At 48.5% G+C, this 23,269-nt stretch overlaps 1 protein-coding gene across 5 annotated transcripts in view; it reads left to right on the top strand.

Annotated features, from left to right (window-relative positions):
- Window positions 1-21,738, top strand: part of ELMOD3 (ELMO domain containing 3) — a 33,577-nt gene extending 11,839 nt beyond the window's left edge. For 4 of the 5 annotated variants that reach the window (XM_070798832.1, XM_070798829.1, XM_070798830.1 and 1 more), the window contains 8 exons: window positions 211-279; window positions 1,232-1,323; window positions 3,189-3,312; window positions 3,516-3,638; window positions 8,625-8,755; window positions 19,888-19,964; window positions 20,246-20,373; window positions 20,847-21,738. In XM_070798832.1, coding sequence (XP_070654933.1) covers window positions 211-279; window positions 1,232-1,323; window positions 3,189-3,312; window positions 3,516-3,638; window positions 8,625-8,755; window positions 19,888-19,964; window positions 20,246-20,373; window positions 20,847-21,049 — 947 coding nt within the window. In that variant the 3' untranslated portion in view covers window positions 21,050-21,738. Of the gene's footprint in view, window positions 1-210; window positions 280-1,231; window positions 1,324-3,188; window positions 3,313-3,515; window positions 3,639-8,624; window positions 8,756-19,811; window positions 19,965-20,245; window positions 20,374-20,846 lie in introns of those variants that run through there. The other variant, XM_070798833.1, reaches the window with a different exon arrangement.
- The last annotated feature ends 1,531 nt before the right edge of the window (window positions 21,739-23,269 follow it).

Here is a 23,269-nt window from a genome sequence, read left to right as displayed (position 1 = left end):
GAGGTTGGAGCTGAAGGTGGGTTGGGGTTTCATTGTGAGAATTACGAAGAATCCCTAGAGGGTTCCATGCAGCGGGCTGGCATCAGGTCTGGCCTTTTTGAAAGCTCACTTTGGCAGCTGTCTGGCAAGACAGGCAGATAAGGCCAGGGGCTACAACAGTGATCCAGACATACATAGATCTCAGGGGATGTCCTTGTCTCACTATTGCAGTTGTGAGTACAGAAGTCCTCCAAGCCCAAGAAGAATGGGAAGCTGTGGAGAGCATCCACCCAGAGACAGGTAACTAGAGGAATGGCACCCTTTCCACACAGCCTGCTGCCACTAAAGGCACTGTCTACCCACGAGGCTGATGCTCTGTTTGGGATTAGGAGACAGAATTCCTGAGTGTTCTCATTTTTGATATGTGACATAGAATAAAACCTCTTTTCCCACTTCAAAGGTGATGCCCTCCAACCTCTGGAGGAAAGGGAGGTGAATGCCACGGGGTCTGAGAGAAGACGAGGAGGACCATGGTCAGGGTCAGCTTCTGCGGGGTGATGAGGTCGGGCAGAGGATGGAGCTGGGCAGCCAGGACCCCTGTATCAGGTTGAGCAGATGGTTCACTGTACAAGGAAATCTCTGGAGATGGAGGTTGAAGTCGTCTGCTGGAAGGCACTGGGGGCTGTCAGAACTGTGTCTCGTTCCTTTGGGAGGTTTAGGTGGAGCTGTGGGAGGGGAGAACTGAGACCTAAATCTAGCCTGAGCCCCACTTGAGCACCTGGAGAGACGTTTCAGGGGCTGTATCAGTCGTCACCTGAACTGCTGGTTGACGAGTTAATTCCCTGGAGCAAAGGCTGGAGGAGAGATCATTCATCTCCAGGGCATGAGAAGGCGAAGTAGAAACCGGGAAAGGCCCCTAGACAGACCTGTCGCAAGCTTCTGTGTGGGTACCTCCTCCAGGCAGTGACGCACCCCACTCACAGATGAGTGGACTTGGGGGCTCCTACAGATCAGCTTCTACTCTGCAGGGCTCAGCTTGGTCCACCTCCACACAGCCAGCTCTGAAAGGGAGTCCGCCCTGTGAATAACACCAGCCCCCTGACACCGGGTTGGTTGTAGCTGTAGGTGTCTGACACTGACAGCTGGAAGCCTGTGCTGGGCTTAGAGGTGACAACCAGAAGGCCCTTGGTACATGTTTGTTGATAGAGTGGCTCCTGTCACAAGTCTTGGAGTGTCTTCCCTTTTGCCACAGGGAGCCGGGCCAGCATGGACCAGCCTGGGCAGCTCATCTCCTTCAGTGAGGCCCTGCAGCATTTCCAGACAGTGGACCTCTCCTCCTTCAAGGTATGACACCAGGGGGGCACTGGGGTCTTGAGCAAAGCGCTTTCTTCCCCCAAGCTAGGTTTCTACCCCATCAGGATAGGCCACGGGAAGATCCCCTGGAGAAGAGCATGGCAACCCACTCTAGTATTCTTGCCTGGAGAATCCCCATGGACAGAGGAGCCTAGCGGACTACAGTCCATGGAGTTGCAAAGAGTTGGACACAACTGAGTGACTAAGCAGAGGATAGGGCACTGGGCAGGCAAGAGGGAAGCTTCCAGTCGAGGGCTCTTTCCCAACTCAGAAATCTCAGGGTACAGAATCACAGGTGGCTGAGGACCCAGGTGTCATGTGGTCTCAGGGACTGTGTCCCCGGAGCTCTAATGGTCCTGTCTTATGGGGGTCCTTGGAGCTGCTGCCCACTCTCCCATCCTAGGGATTGCGGTGGGGGGTGGGGGGGGGTCTGGAATCAGATGCTAGGAAGCAGGGTAGCCTGTCCAGAGAGCTGAGTGATTCATGGCCAATATAGGAAAATTTTCCATATCCTAGAGGAACTAGAAGCTCTTTGGGAATTTAAAAAATATGTGGGGTTGGAAAAAGAGTGCTAAGGAAATGAAAAGCTGGCAGACATCTTGAGTGCCTAGTGGTAAGTTTGCTGCTGCTGCTGCTAAGTTGCTTCAGTCGTGTCTGACTCTGTGCGACCCCATAGACGGCAGCCCACCAGGCTCCCCAGTCCCTGGGATTCCCCAGGCAAGAACACTGGAGTGGGTTGCCATTTCCTTCTCCAATGCAGGAAAGTGAAAAGTGAAAGTGAAGTTGCTCAGTCATGTCCGACTCTTAGCGACCCCATGAACTGCAGCCCACCAGGCTCCTCCGTCCATGGGATTTTCCAGGCAAGAGTACCAGAGTCAGGTGCCATTGCCTTCTCCGGGTGGTAAGTTTAGAGGACTGTGAATTCAAATGTTCAACCAAAGCCTGGCTCGAAGAGAGAGGCTGAAGATAGGAATCAGACTGATCCCAGAGGGCCGGAACCTGCTGAAATCGGAGTATCCTAAGCCCTGCAGCAGTGGCTCTGAACACGAAGGCATCAGCAGGAGCTGGTGTAGCCAGTGCTGCTGTGGTGTGGACAGAAGGTGCCAGCTACCCCTCAGGGGTATCCAGCTCCAAGAAAGTGCCCTAGACTCCCCTTCTCACCGACTGTCTTATCCTGGAAGTTGAGAGGGCTGTTAGACTGTATGTCTTTTACAGAGAGAGACAAACACAGACATAACAAAGGGTGGAAGCAGCCCTGCTGGGAGACCTGGCCTGGCATCTGTGTGTCTGTCTGTCTATCAGATGCCAGTCCCCATGGCCAGTCCCCTCTAGCTTCCTTGGAAGTCAGTGACAGAGCCATTTCTGGAAAAGCCCAGAGGCTAAATACTGACTGATATAGGCTAAATACAGGCTGATTAGATCTGGGCTTAGGGACATCTCTTTCTGGTTACAAAGAACCTGAGAGCTGGAAGAACCTGTCCCTGGAGATTTTTTTTTTTTTTAATCTTTATTGAATTTGTTACAGTATTGCTTCTGTTTTATGTTTCGGTTTTTTGGCTTGGAGGCATGTGGGATCTTAGCTGTCCAACTAGGGCTCAAACACCCCAACCAGGACCCACACCCCCTGCAACGGAAGGTGAAGTTCTAACCACTGAACCGCCAGGGAAGTCCCTTGGAGATTTATTAATAGCAGATGCTTCACAGCTTCTGCCCTGTTTCCCTGGCTCAGAGGCCAGCCAGTTAGTTGGGAACTATTCGTTTCTACAAGACCAGTCCTGTACTGATTGATCCTCATGGTAAGTTCATGAAAGCAAGTGAACTCAGCACTCTGCCCACTCCTGCACCTTTCTCCCCAGAAAAGAATCCAGCCCACCATCCGAAGGACCGGGCTTGCTGCCCTCCGGCACTACCTCTTCGGGCCTCCGAAGCTCCACCAGGGCCTCCGTGAAGAAAGGGACTTGGTCTTGACCATCGCTCAGTGTGAGTGCACGGCTGCAAAGCAGAGAGAACGGTTTGTCCATCCTGTGACTGAGACTAAACCGAGGCTCTTGCATTCACCATGTTGTGGGGAGGGCCAGGTGTGGGCGTCCAGGCCGGGTCTGTCTTGGCTGTGCGTTCTCTGGGAAGCACTCAGTCCTTCCCTGAGGGCCAATTCAGCAGAGCATGCATGTGTTTGGGGGCAGGTGGCCTGGATAGCCAAGACCCCATGCATGGCCGAGTCCTGCAGACCATCTATAAGAAGCTGACTGGCTCCAAGTTTGACTGTGCCCTCCACGGAGACCACTGGGAAGATCTGGGCTTTCAGGGTAAGAGAGAGAAATGGTTCATCTCCCTGACTCCTTATTCCAAGACTAGCATGAGAACCCAGATAGTCCTCTTCCTGTTACGCCAGCACCATGAGACGGGATATCTGGGGCAAAGCATTCCAGGAAGAGGGGACAGCTAATGCAAAGGCCCTGAAGTGAAATGTGTGTAACTCTTTTTTGAGAAAAAACAGTGGCAGAAGTGGACAAGAATTGTTCACTCGGGGCCTTGCAGGCCAGTGTAAAACGTGTACTCTTAGTGGAATGGAAAGCATGGGAGTGATATGATTTAGAATCCAGTGGTTTTTTTTTTTTAATTAATTAATTAATTTAGTCGCTCAGATTCTTAGTTGCAGCACGTGGAATCTTCAGTCTTCCGTGTAACACACAGGAACTTTGAGCTGTGGTATATGGAATCTTGTTCCCTGACCAGGGTTCCAAGCCAGGCCCCCTGCATTGGGAGCTTGGAGTCAGCCACTGGACCACCAGGGAAGTCCTCTAGTGTTTTCTTTTTGCTCTTTTCTTTTAGTGTTAATGAAAATTGTGTTTTACATTATTTCACTTCTTGAGTGAAACAAAATTATTTCACCTGTTTTTGAATTGTCCATTTTTTTCCTAAACCATATATAAAATTACATTTATATAAAACAGGAAAACATCTTGATTTGAAAAGGAAACTTTATATGCTCAAAATTTATTTGTGCTCTGTTGGTTTTGACAGTGTGTTTAAGTCCCTTTACCGTCCCTCATCTATAATATAATTGACTTGGACATGGAGAGTCACATCAGTGTTATGATTTTTCTTTCAACCATTAATTTAAATAACTCAAGAGGAAAAGGAAATTCTGTTGTATTTACCCATATGTTTACTCTATCCCTTATTCTTTCTTCCTTTCTGATCTTCTAAGATTCCTTCTTTTTTCACTTCCTTCTGTTTCAGGAACTTCCTTTAGCCACTTTCTAAAGTAGGTCAGCCAGCATAAATCCTCTTAGCCTTCCTTCATCTGAAAATGTCTCGATTTCCCCTTTACTCCTGAAGGATGATTTCTCTGAATATAGAATTCCAGGTTGACAGATCTTTTCTTTCATCCCTTGAAAATAAATAGGCTGCTTCCTTTTGGCTTCCATAGCTTCTGATGAGAATTCTGCTGGCACTTGAATTATTGTTTCTTGGTAGATGAGGAGTGGTTTGTCTCTCTACTTTCAAGGTCTTTTTTGCTCACTTTTTTTCTTTTGTTTGTAGGAGTGTGACTATCGTATGTCTTAGTGGAGATTTCTTTGGGTTTATCCTATTAGGGTTTTGCTCAGTTTCTTGGATCTGTAGGTTTATGTCTTTGGCCAAATTTGGTAAATTATCAGCCATTATTGCTTTGAGTACTTTTTTCAGCCCTTCTCTTTCTCCTTTCTTGTATAATTCCGACCCCACGGGTGCTAGATCTTCTGTTACTGTTCCTCTTAGTCCCGGAGGCTCTGTTCATTTTAAGGGGATATCTGTATAGCAGCAGCAGCTGTATAGCCCAGAGGTCTCCAAGGCGCTGTTCATTCTGTTTTGTTTTTTCTCTCTGTTGTTCAGAGTGGGCTGTTTATATTGTTCCGTCTTCAAGTTCACTGGTTCTTTCCTCTGTTGTCTCTATTCAGCTGTTGAGCCCACCCAATGAGTTTTTAATTTTAGTTATTATAGTTTTCGGTCCTAAAGTTTCTGTTTGGTTCTTTATATCTGATATTTCTTTACTGAGACCTTTATCAAAGGCATTTGTATAAAAGGCATTTGTAGGTTTCTATTGTTGCTGCAGAAAATGACCACAAATTTAGTGGTTTAAAACAATACAAGGAAAAATAAAATAAAATAAAAAAAAACAGTACAAGGGACTTCCCTGGCAGCTCAGCAGTTAAGGCTCTGTGCTTCCAATGCAGGGGCCACAGATATGATCCCTGGATGGGTCCCACATGCTGTGCAGTACAGCCCAAAAAGAAAAAAGACCCACAGATTTACCACCTTCTAGTTCTGTAGTTGAGAAGTCTGACACAGTCTCTCTGAGGCAAGATCAAGGTCACAGCAGGGCTGTATTCCTTTTTAGACTCTCCAGGAGAGAATCTATTTCCTTGCCTTTTGCACCTTCTAGAGGCCTCCCACATTCCTCCTCCTTCAAAGCCAGGAACACAGCATCTCTCAGAGCTGAATCTGTCCTCGCATCCTTCTTCCTGATGCTGTGTTTCTACCTCCCTGTCACACGTTTAAGGATTTTTCTGACTACATTCAATTCAGTTCAGTTGTTCAGTCATGTCTGACTCTTTGAGACCCCATGAACTGCAGCACACCAGGCCTCCCTATCCATCACCAAGTTCCGGAGTTTACCCAAACTCATGTCCATTGAGTCGGTGATGCCATCCAACCATCTCATCCTCTGTCGTCTCTTTCTCCTCCTGCCCTCAATCTTTCCCAGCATCAGGGTCTTTTCAAAAGAGTCAGCCCTTTGCATCAGGTGGCCAAAGTATTGGAGTTTCAGCTTCAATATCAGTCTTTCCAATGAACACCCAGGACTGATCTCCCTTAGGATGGACTGGTTGGATCTCCTTGCAGTCCAAGGGACACTCAAGAGCCTTCTCCAACACCACAGTTCAAAAGCATCAAATCTTCAGCACTCAGCTTTCTTTATAGTCCAACTCTCACATCCATACATGACTATTGGAAAAACCATAGCCTTGACTAGACATACCTTTGTTGACAAAGTAATGTCTCTGCTTTTTAATATGCTATCTAGGTTGGTCATAAGTTTCCTTCCAAGGAGTAAGTTTTCTTCCAAGGAGTAAGCGTCTTTTAATTTCATGGCTTCAGTCACCATCTGCAGTGATTTTGGAGCCCCCCAAAATAAAGTCAGCCACTGTTTCCACTGTTTCCCCACCTATTTGCCATGAAATGATGGGACCGGATGCCATGATCTTAGTTTTCAGAATGTTGAACTTTAAGCCAACCTTTTCACTCTCCTCTTTCACTTTCATCAAGAGGCTCTTTAGTTCTTCTTCACTTTCTGCCATAAGGGTGGTGTCATCTGCATATCTGAGGTTATTGATATTTCTCCCGGCAGTCTCGATTCCAGCTTGTGCTTCTTCCAGCCCAGTGTTTGTCATGATGTACTCTGCATATAAGTTAATAAGCAGGGTGACAATATACAGCCTTGACGTACTCCTTTTCCTGTTTGGAACCAATCTGTTGTTCCATGTCCATTTCTAACTGTTGCTTCCTGACCTGCATACAGGTTTCTCAAGAGGCAGGTCAGGTGGTCTGGTATTCCCATCTCCTTCAGAATTTTCCAGAGTTTTTTGTGATCCATACAGTCAAAGGCTTTGGCATAGTCAATAAAGCAGAAATATATATTTTTCTTGAACTCTCTTGCTTTTTTGATGATCCATCGGATGTTGGCAATTTGATCTCTGGTTCCTCTGCCTTTTCTAAAACCATCTTGAACATCTGGAAGTTCACGGTTCACATATTGGTGAAGCCTGGCTTGGAGAATTTTGAGCATTACTTTACTAGCCTCCCTGGTAGCTCAGCTGGTAAAGAATCTGCCTGCAATGCAGGAGACCCTGGTTCGACTCCTAGGTTGGGAAGATCCACTGGAGAAGGGATAGGCAACCCACTCCAGTATTCTTGGGCTTCCCTGGTGGCTCAGCTGGTAAAGAATCCACCCGAAATGCCGGAGACCTGGAATCAATCACAGGTTTGGAAAGATCCCCTGGAGAAGGGAACAGCTACCCATTCCAGTATTCTGGCCTGGAGAATTCCATGGACTGTGTAGTCCGTGGAGTCCTAAAGAGTTGGACATGACTGACTACACTGGGCCCAGCCAAATAGCCGCAGCCTTCATTCTGACTGTAATCTTGATTCCCCCTTGCTGTGCAGCCTTTTATTTTGTATTGGGGTATAGCCAATTAACAATGTTGTGATAGTTTCAGATGAACAGCAAAGGGACTTAGTCATACATATATGCGTATCCATTCTCCCCCAAACTCCCCTCCCATCCAGGCTGCCACATAACACTGAGCAGAGTTCCCTGTGGTATACACTAAGTCCCGTTTGATTATCCATAGCAGTGTGTACATGACCATCCCAAACTCTATCCCTTCCCCCAGCAATGTTGCTGTCTATTAATTGTCTTTTGTCATTCAACTTGAGATTTCCCTAGTTCTTGGTGTAATGAGTGATTTTTTAATTTTGTCCTAGACATTTGGGGTAGGATATAATGACACTGTGGGTCTTCTTTAAATCTTCTATTGTAGCAGGCCTCCTCTGACACTGGGCTGTGGGAGACAGGTGATATCACCTCATTATTGCCAGGTGGGGATAGAAATCCAAGTATCCCACTGAGCCTCCACTAGTACCACTGGCTGGGAGGGGCAGGGGTGCCTCACTGCTGTTACATGTCACCTCCCCTGACATCCCATAGAGAGAGGTGGGCTCCTTGGCACCAGGGAAGGATAAAAGTCCGTCCCCTGCATCTCTGACTGCCCTGGCAGAGCTGAGGGCCACCTCATTGCAGTCAGTTAGAGGAAGTCTAGATTCTCCACCTGGGCTGTGATCAAGGTCATTGACTCAGGGAGCAGGGATTTCACTGTTATTGTTGTTCAGTCACTCAGTTATGTCGAAGTCTTTGGGACCCCATGGACTGTAGCACACCAGGCTTCCCTGTCCTTCACTATCTCCCAGGTTTGCCCAAGTTCATGTCCATTGAGTCGGTGATGCCATCCAACCATCTTATCCTCTGTCATCCCAGAGTTCTCCTTTTATCTTCAGTCTTTCCCAACGTCAGGGTCTTTTCCAATGAGGCGACTCTTCGCATCAGGTGGCCAAAATACTGGAGCTTCAGCTTCAGCTTCAGTCCTTCCAGTGAATATTCAGGGTTGATTTCCTTTAGGATTGTCTGGTTTGATCTCCTTGCTGTCCAAGGGTTTCATTAAACTCCCTCAGTTTTCTCTTGGTTTTTGTCTTAGGAACAAATCCAGCCACAGACCTCAGAGGAGCAGGCTTCCTTGCCCTCCTGCATCTCCTGTACCTGGTGATGGACTCAAAGACTTTGCTAATGGCCCGGGAGATTCTCCGCCTGTCTCGTCATCATATCCAGGTGGGGCTTTGGTGAGAAGCCAGCAGAGAAGGCTGCAGGGCTAGGACCTGGGCACAGGGCTGTCCTGAGTAGGGGGACAGCTTCTCGGGTAGATCTCCAGTTGCTGATGGCCCTCAGGACAGCTGAGGCAAGCAGGCATGGGCACCCGCATTCCCCTGACCTGGCTGGAGCCCGAGCTCCGCCACTCATTAGTGTGTGTCTCAAGCCAGCGCCTCAGCTGCTCAGAGCCCTGGTTTCTGCATCCATAGAGAGGAGCTCATGGAAACTTCAGCCGTGTAGTTGGGGAAGTTCAGTGCGGTAATGTGCACAAGCACAGGACACAACCCTGGTGTCAGTGTTTCATCGTGCTGCCCTCCCAACTCTGGTGTGTTCTCCTGGCCCTGGGGGAGGGCGCATTCAGCCTTCACGTGCCCAGAGGAAAGGTTTTGCCTCCCAGGGCTGGGTGACACACATGAGCTTACGAAAGCTCAGGAGTGGCTCCTGTAGCCCTCAGGTTCTATCCAGGCCTCTCTTCAGGGTTTTCCCCTGTAGTAAAGGTGGTAGTCCCCCGATTTTAGACAACAAACTTGACCTGTTTCCTGCCATTCGTCTATCCCAGATTCATGGGGCCTGGAATTCATTCATTGACTAAACAGATATTTATTCAGCATTCCCTGTGCTAGTAATTGTTCTTGGTGCTTGGGATGCATCAATGAGATCCATCTAGCAGGGAGGACGAGACAGTAAGTCTAATACATAAATAAATAATAGGGTATGTTAAGTGCTAAGTAGGCAAGGTTGGGAGAACATGAGTGGATTACAGTGGTTTTTTGTTTTGGGGTTTTTTGGCTGCACTGAGTCCTCATTGCAGCATGGGGGCTTTCTCTGGTTGGAGAACATGGGTGGATTACGGTGGTTTTTTGTTTGGGGTTTTTGGCTGCACTGAGTCCTCACTGCAGCATGGGGGCTTTCTCTAGTTGGGAGAACATGGGTGGATTACGGTGGTTTTTTTGTTTGGGGTTTTTGGCTGCACTGAGTCCTCACTGCAGCATGGGGGCTTTCTCTGGTTGGGAGAACATGGGTGGATTACGGTGGTTTTTTGTTTGGGGTTTTTGGCTGCACTGAGTCCTCAACTGCAGCATGGGGGCTTTCTCTGGTTGCGGCGCAGCCTCGGTAGTTGCAGCTTGCAGGCTCTCTAGTTGCAGCACTTGGGCTTTGTTGCCCTGCAGCATGTGGGACCTTAGTTCCCCAACCAGGGATCAAACCCACTTCCGTCCCCTGCATTGGAGGCAGATTCTTAACCATTGGACCACCAGGGAAGTCCTAGGATTACAGTTTTCATGGGATATTAGGGTAGCTCTCATGAGAGGGTGAGAGTTAAACCATGCCTTGAAGTTGGGGGGATGGATGTTAGCCAAGCTGGTATTTAGAGGAAGAACATTCCATGCAAAGGAAGCATCGAGAGCAGAGGTTCCAGGAAGGAGTGTGTCTGGCATGGGAGGGAATGGCAGGAGGCCAGAAGGAGCTGCCAGGACAGTGGGAAGGAGGTGATGGGGTAACAGGGACCAGATGGTGTCGAACCTGATAGACTGTGATGAGGACGTTCGCTTTTACTCTGAGTCAAATGAGGGTTTTGAACAGCCTGGAGTGACGGTCCAACTTACATTCTTTAATGCATCCTGCCAGCCAGTGGGTTGAGAGTGGTCTCCCGTGAGGACTTTCACAGTCAAGCTAGAGGTGATGGTGGTTTGGTCCAGAGTATTTTTCAGAGGAAGTAGGAAGTAATCAGATCCTGGGTATAGAATCTTAGAGAATACACCCAGCATATTTTTGAATGGATTGGATGCAGGTGTAAGAAAAAGAGAGGAGTCAATGGTGCTTTTTAGCTTGAGCAGCTGCAAAACCAGAGTGGTACCAACTGAAATGGAAAAGAGCAAGTGTGGGGCGGGGGTTCCATTTGCCATATGAATTTTAGATTGAAGTTATGCATTTTGGGCAAGAACCCTACGGAAGTGACAGCCCTCACGTCAGGAGCACCCGCGTCAGTGTGTCTTACTACTGGTGAGGTTAACCCGGAGCACGTGGTTAAGGTGGTAGCAGCCAGGCCTCTCCTCTGTAAAGTCACTATTTTTTCCTTTGTAAATAATTGCTCGTGGGGGAATATACTTTGAATGTGAACGTGTTAGTCACTCAGCTGTGTCCAACTCTTTGCAACTCCATGGACCATAGCCCACCAGGCTTCTCTGTGCATGGGATTCTCCAGGCAAGAGTACTAGAGTGGGTAGAAGGTCCCTTCTCCAAGGGATCTTCCCAACCCAGGGATTGAACCTGGGTCTTCTGCATTGCAGGCGGATTCTTTACCGTTTAAGCCACCATAATTAATCACTGTCTTGGAGGATGATAGCTTGAAACTATATAAATACCCTGTTTTTCCTCAGACTTGGTTCTAATGGTGATTTTCTGTTTCCCTCATTCCCCTTACGTTTGTTAGTTGGAATTCTTCTATAAGAAAGAGGCATCTGTGCTATTTATTTATTCAGGTACTTTTTATATCAGATATTTATTTTATCTATAGGTTATAATCCAGTACTATCATTATGTATTATGTATTTTGTTGCTCCAGCCATGCCCACTTTAAGAGCTCTTTCAGGTTGGTACCTGTGCCCTTTGAACATGCCCTGTCCTTTTTTGAGCACTTTCTAGATCCGAGAAGACACCCTCGCTCATGTTTTATTTTCTCTGTGGGATTCCCAGCCCTGAAACCAAACACTTCTCCACGGAGCTTTTGTTCTTTCGTTGGAGAATGCGATCTGAAAACCAAGATCTGAATGCTGGTGTTCCCACTGCCATTACGATCTCCCTGCTTCTAGGCCCTCTCAGCGGCCAGAGCTTAGGAGATATGTATGTGTCACTGATTCCCTCGGCTCTAATAGGAATGGTCGCCAGGGGTAAGTGGACCCGCCCAGCCGCCAGTGCACTTCACAGAGAACAGGAAGTGGGGTGTAATGCTACTTGAGAGAGAGGACCTGAGAATGAGTAACCAGAGGTGAGACTTGCAGCATTTTCATCAGATCACTGTGTCTTAGAGCCTGGGCAGGCTGGCCTGTGCTGCAGACTGCTCCAGTAACCATGGTGTTGGTCATTATTACTTAATTCTCAGAACCTCAGCTTCTTCCTTTGTAACATGAGAAAATAATTCCAACCCTGTATAAAATAATTCCAACCCTGTGTAAAGTGCTAAGCATATTAGTCACTCAAGGAGTGTTAGTTATCATAGTAATTTTTGATTTCCATGAGTAAAAATACATTTTTATATACATCTTTTGGATAATATATACATATGTAATACATAACTGTGTTTTCAAAACTGTATCTGTACTTGCACGAGCATGCACAGACACACGTCATGCACTTATATATACAGCCACTGTAAAGTAAAGTAGATCCATTTGAATCTAAAACTTCTTGTGTGTGTTTAGTCACTCAGTTGTGTCTGACTCTTTACGGCCTCATGGATGGTAGCCTGCCAGGCTCCTCTGTCCATGGGATTCTCTAGGCAAGAATACTAGAGTGGTTTGCCGTTTCCTCCTGCAGGGGATCTTCCTGACCCAGGGATCAAACCCTTATCTCTTATGTCTCCTGCATTGGCAGGTGGGTTCTTTACATTTAGCGCCACCTGGGCTACAAAAACAAATAATCACACATTTCCTATCACGTGGGCAGTTTTCTCATTTCTGATGTTCACTGAATATCTCTGTTATCTTTTGAGAAAAAAACACTCATTACATCTGATGACTTCACATTCGCCCGTCTCTTCCAGGAGACACTGGAGGAGGCAAGAGGGTACTTCATGAGGATCTGGTTCTGAGGTAGATCAGGACCCACAAGTTGAAAATGTGGGTATGTTCTGTGGTCTTCACGATGCAGGAAGGTAATGTCTGGGTCAAGTTTAAGAACCAGATCAGTTAGCTTATGAAACAGTGCAATCTCCTGCAGCGACGCTACTTCATCTTAAGAGTTCTAGAACTTCCTTGGTGGTCCAGTGGTTAAGAATCTGCCTGCCAGTGCAGGGGACATGGGTTCAGTCCCTGGTCTGGGAAGATCCCATAAGCCACGGAGCAGCTAGGCCCATGCACTGCAACTACTAAAGCCTGAGCTCTCGAGCCCGTGCTCCACAAGAGAAGCCACCACAGTGAGAAGCCTGTGCGCCGCAACTAGAGAGTAGCCCCTGCTCGCCACATCTAGGGAAGGCTCGTGCCCAGCAACCAGCACAGCCAAAAATGAAAAACAATTAGGAAAGGTGTCCCGAAGGCTGAGGGGTAGCTTAGCAATAATGGACTAGCTTCTTGTTGTAGAGGCAGTGGAGAGAGACCCAGAGAGGGAAAACGGCTTGCCCAAGGTCCCGCAGTTCATGAGTATTTCCTAGAAATCATCTTGGAGCTCAGTGCCTCCCTTCTGGTGGGGTATTAAGGCTCTCCTGTAAGACCTTCCTGCAGAAACAGGGAGGTCGGGGTAGAGGGTTATTGCCAGTTCAGCACCCCTCGTTTGTTTTCAAGGACAGGCTTGACTGAGGTGAAGGGGGCAGGTCCCTGGATATCCAAGGGAAGAACATGCTAGGCTGAGGGAAGAGCAGGATGAGAGAGGAAGCCCTGGTACTCCATCTAGGTACGGACCAGCCTGACCACTTTGACTAACCTGTTCGTCATCCCTTTGCCCGCTGGCCTTTGTGCAATTTATAGTGAATTTATATTTACTCCACAATATGCATGCCAGACAAGAAAAGGAACAGCAGCTTAAAATAATAAGAGGGCAAGTGTAGGGGTCAGGAATCTAGATCCTAGTTCCACCTGTGGTATGATTACTTAGCTGTGATTTGAGGCAAGTCACCTATGGGCTTCCTGGGTGGCGCTAGTGGTAAAGAACCCACCTGCCAATGTAGGAGATGTAAGAGACTCGGGTTCAATCACTTGGTCTGGAAGATCCCCTAGAGAAGGGCACGGCACCCAACTCCAGTTCTTGCCCGGAGAATCCCATGGACAGAGGAGCCTAGCAGGCTACAGTCCATAAGGTCGCACAGAGTCAGACACGACTGAATGACTTAGCACAAATGCACTTACCCTCTCTGGGTATCAGTTTGATCTTTTATGAAATAAGAGATTTGGCCTAAATGATCCTAAGGTCCCTTCCACCTTTATAGTTCTTTGAACTCTTAAGTCCTTCAGTGTCTTAAAACTTCACTTCAAGCCCTTATGAATCTTGAAAATAACAGTTTTCCAGGAGGCACACAGGCAGCCACAGTAGCAGCTCGGGGACACAGCCTTGCCGGCAGCCAGTCCTAACTTTGAACTGACTTTTGATAGACCTTTGACTGCCAAGAGTAAAGAAAACCAGAGACCTAATTCAGAGGCTGAAACTACAGCTGGTAAATTTTTGGGGGGAAAGAAAGTGCATTAGTTTAAGGGCTTGACATTCAATTTTGGAAGAACTGACCTTAAGGCCAAATACAGTTAGCCACAAGGTGGTGCTAGGAGTAAAGAACCTGCCTGCCAATACAGGAGACTTTTTTAAAAAATATTTATGTGTTCTTTAATTGGCTGCATGAGGTCTTAGTTGTGGCATGCAAACTCTTAGTTGAGGCATGTGGGATCTAGTTCCCTGACCAAGAATCAAACTTGGGTCCCCTGCTTTGGGAGTGCAGAGTCTTACCCACTGGGCCACCAGGGAAATCCCAAAACAGGAGACTTAAAGAGACGTGGGTTTGGTCCCTAGGTCAGGAAGATTCCCCTGGAGGGGCAAATGGCAGCCCACTCCAGTATTTTTGCGTGTAGAATCCCATGGACAGAGGAGCCTGGCAGGCTACAGTCCATAGAGTCACAAAGAGTTGGACATGACTGAAGCAACTGAGCATAGCATAGTTCCCTAAGGAGAGAGCTGAGGCTTCAGGTACCTGTGATACATCCTGCTAAAGAGGAATTGGCCAGACACTACAAATGCTGGGGGACCCTGGGACTCCGTGGAAGCGTGTGATCCATGCTGTCCTGAGGAGGGAGTGCTGCAGTTCAGATGGCGAGATGCAGGGTACATCGGGCTGATTGCTGGCAGGCAGAGAAGCAGCTCACCACAATAGTTACTCACAGTCAGCAACTGGTGTCATCTTCCATGCCATTTCCATCTGTTATTTTATTCCATCAACATGATGAGCCTGCAAGAGGTTGGGCAGAGATGATCCTTGGAAATCTTCATTTCCCAGTGAAGGAACGTGAGAATCAGAGAGGTGAAATGTGTCTACACAAAGTGGGACAGTTAGGAAGTGGTGAAGCTGGCGTGAGGACCCCCGTCTCCTGACAGCTCGCCCAGCAGTGTGCTCCTCACAGTGGGGATCTCAGCAGCCCAGCTCTCAGTCACCTGAGGGAATGCAGGTGCCCAGGCCCCTCCCGCCACGGAACTGCTGAACTGGAATCTCCAGGGGGTGGCGCTGTGTTGGCAGCAGCTGCCAAAAAAAACCCAACTGATCTGGATTTGGTCTTCCTGCTTCAGGGTTCAGAGGTGAGTCATAAAGAGAAATGAAATTTCAAATGAAGACTCAGAAGACTCTGATTCCCCCTGCTGTTCTTTTAGTCAGTTCCCAAAACACCACCTCAGTGTAATGTTTTAGCTCAAAGCCACACTTTTCAGGTCCAAGGGAACTGCTGAAGGAAAGGAGACATTTTGCTCTGAATCCCAGTTTTTCATGGCTTTTTAGTAAGTACGTTTTTGTAAGAATGTTCCCGAGGGAATTCCCTGGTGTCCAGTGGTTAGGGCTAGTGCTTTCCCTGTGGGGGTGGGGTGGGGGCTGTGTTCAAACCCTAGTCGGGGAACTAAGGTCCCACAAGCCACACAGCCAGGAAAAAAAAAAAAGATACTGTATAAAATAAAGTACTTTGAAAAACAAAAGAATGTTCCCAAGAGTGAATGAATGCTAAATTCAGATCCTGTTAATTATGTTGCTACATGTTCTTGTTGCCATATTTATTTTTAGACTGAAAGAAATCAAGGGAAGGCATGATACTACACAAGTATTGTGGTAATTAAGTAGTCAGTACCTGGAACATACAGATGCACCTCTGCTGACCTCAGCTATGGATGGTTACGAACATTTGTTAGCACCTCCTCAGGCCAGTACTGCCCTTAGCATTTTGCTTATGTGATCTAAATGACTCCTCAGAGCAGCTCTGCGAGGCAGGTTGTGGGCTAGTGGAAAATGTAGCCTGTGGATCATAAAAGCTGTCTCAGAGAGTTTGTGTAATGGTTAACAAATGGACTCCACCCAGCATGGCCCTCGCATCGGGGTCCCCAGGACTACTGCCAGGTTCATCGGTTTACTGAGAGGACTCTCAGGATTTGGCCTATAGTTGTTCTCTCAGCTGTGATTAACTGCAGCAAAAGCAAGATCAGCAGAGGGAAGAAGTGTGTGGACAAAATCCATCGGACACCAGACACAGGCTTCCAGGAGCTTCCCCTCCCTGTGTGGGCACATGGAATGCACGGACTTCCAGCAGCATCAAATTGGCCAACACGTTGAATGTTGCCAACTAGGGTCTGAAAGGTTGTTGCTGAGCCGTGAAAGATGCTGGGATTCTTAGCCTCCAAAGGAGAGGAATTCAATCCTGGGCCAGTGACGAGGCTTGATCACTCAGAGCTTTTGTGTAGTAAAGTTTTATTAAAGTATAAAAGACATAGAGAAAGTTTCTGACATAGACATCAGAAGGGGGCAGAAAGAGCGCCCCTCTGCTAACCTTTAGCAGTATGTTATATACGTATCAGCAAGCTGTTAATTAGAGAAAGGAAATATCTCAAAACTTAGAGTGGCACTAGGCTCGTCACCCACAACATGCATTTTGCAATAACACTGGCACAAGGTGAGTGATCCTGGGCCATTGACATGAAGAAGACATGAAGAAGAAATTGATCTTGATCTTGAAGATGAATTGATCTTGATCAATCTTCAGTTCATCTTGAAGAAAGGCAGGTTTCCAGGTTAATATATAGTTTCATTAACATAAATTAGGAGAACAATGGCATACTGGTTATTTGAACCCTTATGGGTTCTGAGTCTTAAGTGGAACTGATCTGAAGAAAGACAGTCTAGGGTAAATACATAGTTCATTAACGTAGCTTAAGAAAAACATTTCCATAAGAAAAATGCATTGGTTAGCTCAAGGTTTGAGAAAAGTTCAGGTGGAACCAGGTGTCGTCATGGCAACACAGAATTTTAATAGAAACCTCCTTTTAATTTTGTATAGAGAAGGGAAAAAAATCTGACACTTAAAGTTTGTTTCCTCCTGCCGCTTAAGAGAGAGAGAAAAAAATGCTGACACTTGCAGGCTATTTCCTCCATTTGGAGACCTGTGGCCTTCCTGCCTGTTACGTCTCAGATCCTCACTAGTGATTCAGTATCTGAGGTTTCTACTGGGGGCTGGTCATGCAGGCACCATCTGTGTGTGTGTATGTGTGTGTGTGTGTGTGTGTGTTAAGTTGCTTCAGTCACATCTGACTCTTTGTGACCCCATGAACAATAGCCTACCAGGCTCCTGTGTCCATGGGATTCTCTAGGCAAGAATAGTGGAGTGGGTAGCCATTTCCTCCTCCAGGGGATCTTTCCAACCCAGGGATCAAACCCGAATCTTTTATGTCTCCTATACTGGCAGGTGGGTTCTTTACCACTAGCGCCACCTGGGAAGCCCACCATCTGTGTGGCATGTACCAGAATTCCAGAATCGGATGGAAAGCAGGTGTTCAGCATAAACCATGTGGTTTGCACAGACAGATTAGGTACAGTGAGTCAGCCTGGGGGAGTGGTGGGAGCCTTCTCAAAATCCGGGTTCCCAGATGCCAGCCTTCGAAGCATGCTTTTCTAAGGAGGGCAGCCACAGGTCTGCTTTGTTCACTACTTTCTGCGTAGCACTCAATGTATTTTATTTTTTTGTTGTTGTTATTGCTTATTTTTGGCTGTGCTGGGTCTTCATAGCCACGAGCGCTTTTCTCTAGTTGCCACAAGTAGGGGCTACTCTCTAGTGGCGGTGTGCTGGCTTCTTGCTGTGGGGCTTCCCTAGTGGCTCAGATGATGAAGAATCTACCTGCAATGTAAGAGACCCAGGTTCGATCCCTGGGTCAGGAAGATCCTCTGGAGAAGGAAATGATAATCCACTCCAGTATTGTTGTGTGGAGAATCCATGAACAGAAGAGCCTGGTGGGCTATAGTGCATGGAGTCACAGAGTAGGACACCACTGAGGGACTAAGCACACACACTCTTGTGGAGCATGGGCTCTAGGCACACGGGCTTCAGTAGGTGTGGCTCCCAGGCTCTAGAGTGCATGCTTAGTATTTGTGCTGCTCAGACTTAGTTGCTACATAGCATGTGGGATCTTCCCAGATCAGGGATGGAACCCCTGTCCCCTGCACTGGCTGGCAGATTCTTTACCACTAAGCCTTCAGGGAAGCCCCAGCACTCAATGTTCATTTCCTTTTTGGTTTTGAGAGAAGAGAGAGCTGAGTCTCATGGAGTTTCGATGGCCTTCCTGGGGACACACAGCTCACAGATGGCCAGGCCAAGGTCTGGAATCCAGGTGTCATGGAAGACCCTGAGAAAAATTCTTGTGGAGCCAGATGACCCTCTACAGTTCAGCGTGTCCCCCAGAACTTTCTGCAGTGAAGGACACATTCTGTCTGCACTGTCCAGTGTAGCAGCTCCTAAACATGTGTGGCTGTTGAGCACTTGAAATCTGGCTACTTTGACTAAGGAGTTGAATTTTTAATTTTACTTAATTTTCAACTAATTGATATTTCAGTAGCTTCATGTGGCTATTTGCTGTTATACTGGACTGTATGGTTCTACATCATAATGTAACAGATTTTCTTTTTTGAGGAAGCAGATAAAATATGTAGATTTTGGTTCTCATTCTAAACTAAGGGACACACTGGTCTACATGTTGCTCTCAGCCAACCCTTGTGTGGGTACTATGGCAGAAACTAACATGTAATATTTGCAAATCCTCTGGGAAAAGCCCCTTTTCATTTGGTTGGGTTTTTGTTGTTAAAGAATAGGAAAGGGGCTTCCCTGGTGGCTCAGTGGTAAAGAATCCACCAGCCAATGCAAGAGATACAGGTTCGATCCCTGGTCCAGGAAGATCCTGTATGCTGTGCAGCAACTAAGCCTGTGCACCACAACTATAAGCCTGTGCTCCAGAGCCCGGGAGCTGCAACAGCTGAGCGCATGTGCTGCAGCTACTGAAGCCCGCATGCTGAGAGCTCCATGCTCTTCCATAAGCCACTGCAATGAGAAGCCCATGCAGTGCAACTAGAGAGTAGCCCCCACATGCTCTAACTAGAGAAAAGCCCACATAGCAGTGAAGACCCAGCATAGCCAAAAATAAAAGAAATTTTTTTTTAATCTTTTATAAAAGAATAGGAAGTGGCCACTCTAAAAATACAGCATTCATGTGGACTCCACGGAGGATTCCGAGGACCTTTTTGGTGAAGCACTCTGGTGGGCCCTGGCTGCCCATCTCAGGAGTGTGACCTGCACAGCCCGTTCTCAGGCCTGTGTGTTACCAAGAGTCGGGGTGCACCCCAAGTCAAGGCTGACTCTCTGCCTACTTGTACTTTCTCTGTCAGCTTTTGGGTGAAGAGCTTATGAGCAGTCAAATAACCGGAAGCCTACAGAAGGGAGAAGAGATTTTAAGAACCTACAGAGTTGGTTAGATAACTGCACCTCATCCCTCCTATGTCCATCCAACCCCAGGGGGTGATGTGGGCCACAGGCAGCACACAGGACGGGTCTGATGAAGGCCAAGGAGAGCTGGTGGGGTGCGATGTTGAAGAGGCTGAGAACTAGCACAGAGGTTTGTGCACCAGCTTTGGAGTGCATTGACCTCAGTAGGAATCCTGGTTCAGTGCTTTAGGAAAGTTACTTAAGATCATTAGGCCTCAGTTTCCTCATCTGTAAAATGGGAATATTATGGTGAAGATTAAGTGTAAGCATTAATAATGCCAGCTGTTTGCCTCTGGCTGTGATTGTTGTCATCTCCCGAGGGCCAGACTAGATTATGGGCAACGGGAAGCACAGAAGCTGAGAGCCTGGAATGCCACTGACCTGGTACCCCATCCATTCCAGCAATTCCCCTTCTGTTTGATGTCTGTGAATATCACGCGTATCGCCATCCAGGCCTTAAGAGAGGAGTGTCTCTCCAGGTGAGTCTTCACGCTGCTCACTGCCCTGGTTGTCAGAGCCTGGTTCCCTCACCCGACCACCTCATCCCCCCACCATCTTATCCCCCCAGCTCTCTTCAAAACCTTCTGGCTCCGGGGAACCTGGACAGACTACCCCTGCACCAGCCTCCCAACCCATCCCTCCTCCTCAACCCTGACCTCAGATGTGAAGGCTGCCCCGGGAAGGGCTCCCCGGGGGACAGGGTGAAGGCACCCTCAGGTGTCTGTCCACTGCTGAGCGCGTGCCCATCCTTGTCCTGCAGGGAATGTAACCGGCAGCAGAAAGTGATCCCCGTGGTGAACAGCTTCTATGCCGCCACCTTCCTCCGCCTCGCACACGTCTGGAGGACACAGCACAAGACCATCTCAGACTCAGGCTTTGTCCTCAAGGGTGCGCTCGCTCTTCTCAGGGTGCCTAGCTCCTGCACTCCTAGTGTCCCTGGGTTCAGGGACTCCAGGGTGGTTGATCGACTGGTTTTGGCCGGCTTCCCTTACCCCCAGTTCCCATTCATACCTTTTCAAGTTTCAGCTTCCCCAAGTCTCCATCATCCCAAGTCTCCATCATCCCACCCTTGGGAGCCTGCTGCTCTCTTCCCTTTCTGGCCAAATACCTCTGGTTACCGTATTTTCTGAATCAAAAGATGGGCCCAACTTTTGGCTCAGTTAGACTGACTATTCAAAATTGAGATTGTCCGGACAGGGTAGAGTATGTGGCCCCTGTGCCCAAGTCTGGTGTCTTGGTTCCCCTCTCTGGTGAGCTCTCCATCTCAGAAAACCCCTTCCCCCTTCTCTCCAGAGCCTCTGGGTTGTGCATCCCGGAGCCCCCTCCCCCAGCCTTCTGTTCCCCAATCCTCTCTGTTCCAGATTTGGAGATGTCGGCCAAGAAGAGCCCCAGACGGCTGCTCAAAACCCTGGAGACCTACTTGGCTGGAGTGTCAAAGGGACAGGCCTCCCTGTTGGGGACACAGAAGTGCTCTGGGCCACAAGCCCCTCACTCCAAGGATCTCACTTTCACAGGCGTGTGTGACCTGCCATCACACTCGTCCGAAGGCACGTGGCTGATCTGATCAACCCCAGTGGCCACCAGCCAGGAAGCCTTGGAGGGGCTTTCAGAGGGCGGACCCTGGCTGGGCTTCACCCCTTTCGGTGCTACTGGAGGGGATGTAGGAAGCCCCTGGGGCTGGTGGGTGGAGCCAAGGGCTCTCACCTGCTTGAGACATCAAGGGCCATTAGATTAGACTCACTCTCTGGAGCCCTGCTTTCAGGGCAAGAACTTTGCTGTATTACTAGTTGGGCGACAGCTTCCATAGTCGGATTCCAGGTAATATCAGTGACAGCGAATGGATCATCAGGTGGGAGGACCCATATGCATGTTCCACACAGTCCTGCATCAAAGATGCTCCCAAGTAGAAGCGCCAAAACCTGGCAGTGGGTCTTTCAGGCCCTGGGGTCCACAGGACAGGGACCAGACGGGGGCTGAGTAGTTAGAATGTGAAGGGAGAGGGTAGTCGCGGCAGCAGCCGACAGGGGGTGGTGTGAGCCAGAGAGTGCTTGCCTTTTCTGGTCTGGCGCTCACCCAACCCTCATCTCTCCCCATGCCTCCTCCCACTGTTTACGATAGGGAACCAGACCCGCAGCTGGGCTCCCCCCATGGAGGCTGCACATGTCCCATCAGGGCTGGTTTTCTGGCCTGGTTGAAGGAAGGAGGAAATTCACACACCAGCAGTTTTTGAATAAAATAATTCTAGGTTTAGGATCTCAAGTGTTTTCCTTCCAGACACACTTTGCACCGTCCTGTGGCCGTTATCCCAGGGTTCCCCGTTAGAGCCAAGCACTCTAGCCGGTTGTTGTTGGCACCGGTCACAGGCCCCAGGAGAGGCCACTGTGCCCTGGCCACACTCCTGCCGAATTCACAGTCCGTCCAGCCTCATCCGGCTGCACTTACAGACCCAGAGACTGCACACTAGCCATTGGTCGAGGTGGCCCTGGCTGTTCTTAAGGGTGACTGTTACGAGGCATCCACACAGGGTTTTTCCTGCATTTGCTTCTGGGGAAGCTACTTGTCGCTTTTCACTCGCAAAGGGGCCTCCAGGGCTTTGGAGCTAGGGAATGGGCCAGGCGAGAGTCCCACCTGGCTTCTCTCCTATTCTCTGACCTCCCCCAAGTAGAGTCATGGAAGATAGCTGTCCAGCCCCCGCAGGCATCTCCAAGTCTGACCGGGTGCAGGGGGACCCATCACAAAGGTGAAGATGACAGACGGCCACCCAAGTATGGAAGGAACCCCTGTCAGCAGGATGCCTCAAGGGTAGGGCTGGTAAAGGATCTGCTGTTTGCTTTGTGTAGTCTTTGCCTGACCTGAACTAATCCTGTGCCCTCCTCCTTGGTCCTGACCAGCAGAAATGGCAGCAGAGAGATTACTGGGCCTGGTGGGCTTAGAATGTAACCCTCCCCCCACCCCATGCCAACTGTGGAATGTCAAGTTCAGTGATTCCTGCAGATTCCATTCCCTTGCTCTGAGACCTGGAGGCCAACTCAACAGACCTGGACTGTTAGTGCTCAGCCCATGGCACAGCAGGGACCAGCCCAAGGGAGCCTCTGGCTGGAGGGGAGCCCAGTGGCCCCTGCAGAAGCCTATTCTGTGTTACTGCCAGTGGATGCTCTCCATACAGCTTAGGACCTGGAGACATTAGCAACAACTGTCCAGGGATTAAGCTGCGATTCTGTGGATGGACAGAATTCTGTGGTTGTGGAGGGATGCCTAAACCCTCTGAAAATAGATAACAAAAATCTTAAATCTGTGCATTTTTCTTAGGAAAAACCTTCCAAGGCTTTTCATGAGAGACCCAAAATGCTTTACAATGCTAAAAATGTCAGTTTCTAGGGGAAACATCCCTCTTTCCCCTTTGAAAATTCACCCCTGGCACGTGCTCTTTGCATAGGCTATCCAGTGATCGCCGGGATGTCTCTGTGTGGCGAGAAAGTTGGAGAACGAGGGGGATATGCAAAGAGCTGATTTTTCTATGCTTCTCAGCACAATACCACTAAGATGAAATTGATCAGAATTTCTGTTTGGGATAGGCTTCCCTGGTGGCTCAGATGGTAAAGAATCTGCCTGCAATACAGGAGTCCCAGGTTCGATTCCTGGGTCAAGAAGATTCCCTGGAGAAGGAAATGGCAACCCACTCCAGTATTCTAGCTTGGAGAATTCTATGGGCAGAGGAACCCGGTGGACTGCAGTCCATGGGGTCCCAAAGAGTCGGGCACAACTGAGTGACTAACACTAACAG

This window comes from Bos indicus, chromosome 11 (genome assembly GCF_029378745.1).
Source record: "Bos indicus isolate NIAB-ARS_2022 breed Sahiwal x Tharparkar chromosome 11, NIAB-ARS_B.indTharparkar_mat_pri_1.0, whole genome shotgun sequence".
Classification (NCBI taxonomy): domain Eukaryota; kingdom Metazoa; phylum Chordata; class Mammalia; order Artiodactyla; family Bovidae; genus Bos; species Bos indicus.
This window is presented reverse-complemented; position numbering and strand designations above follow the sequence as displayed.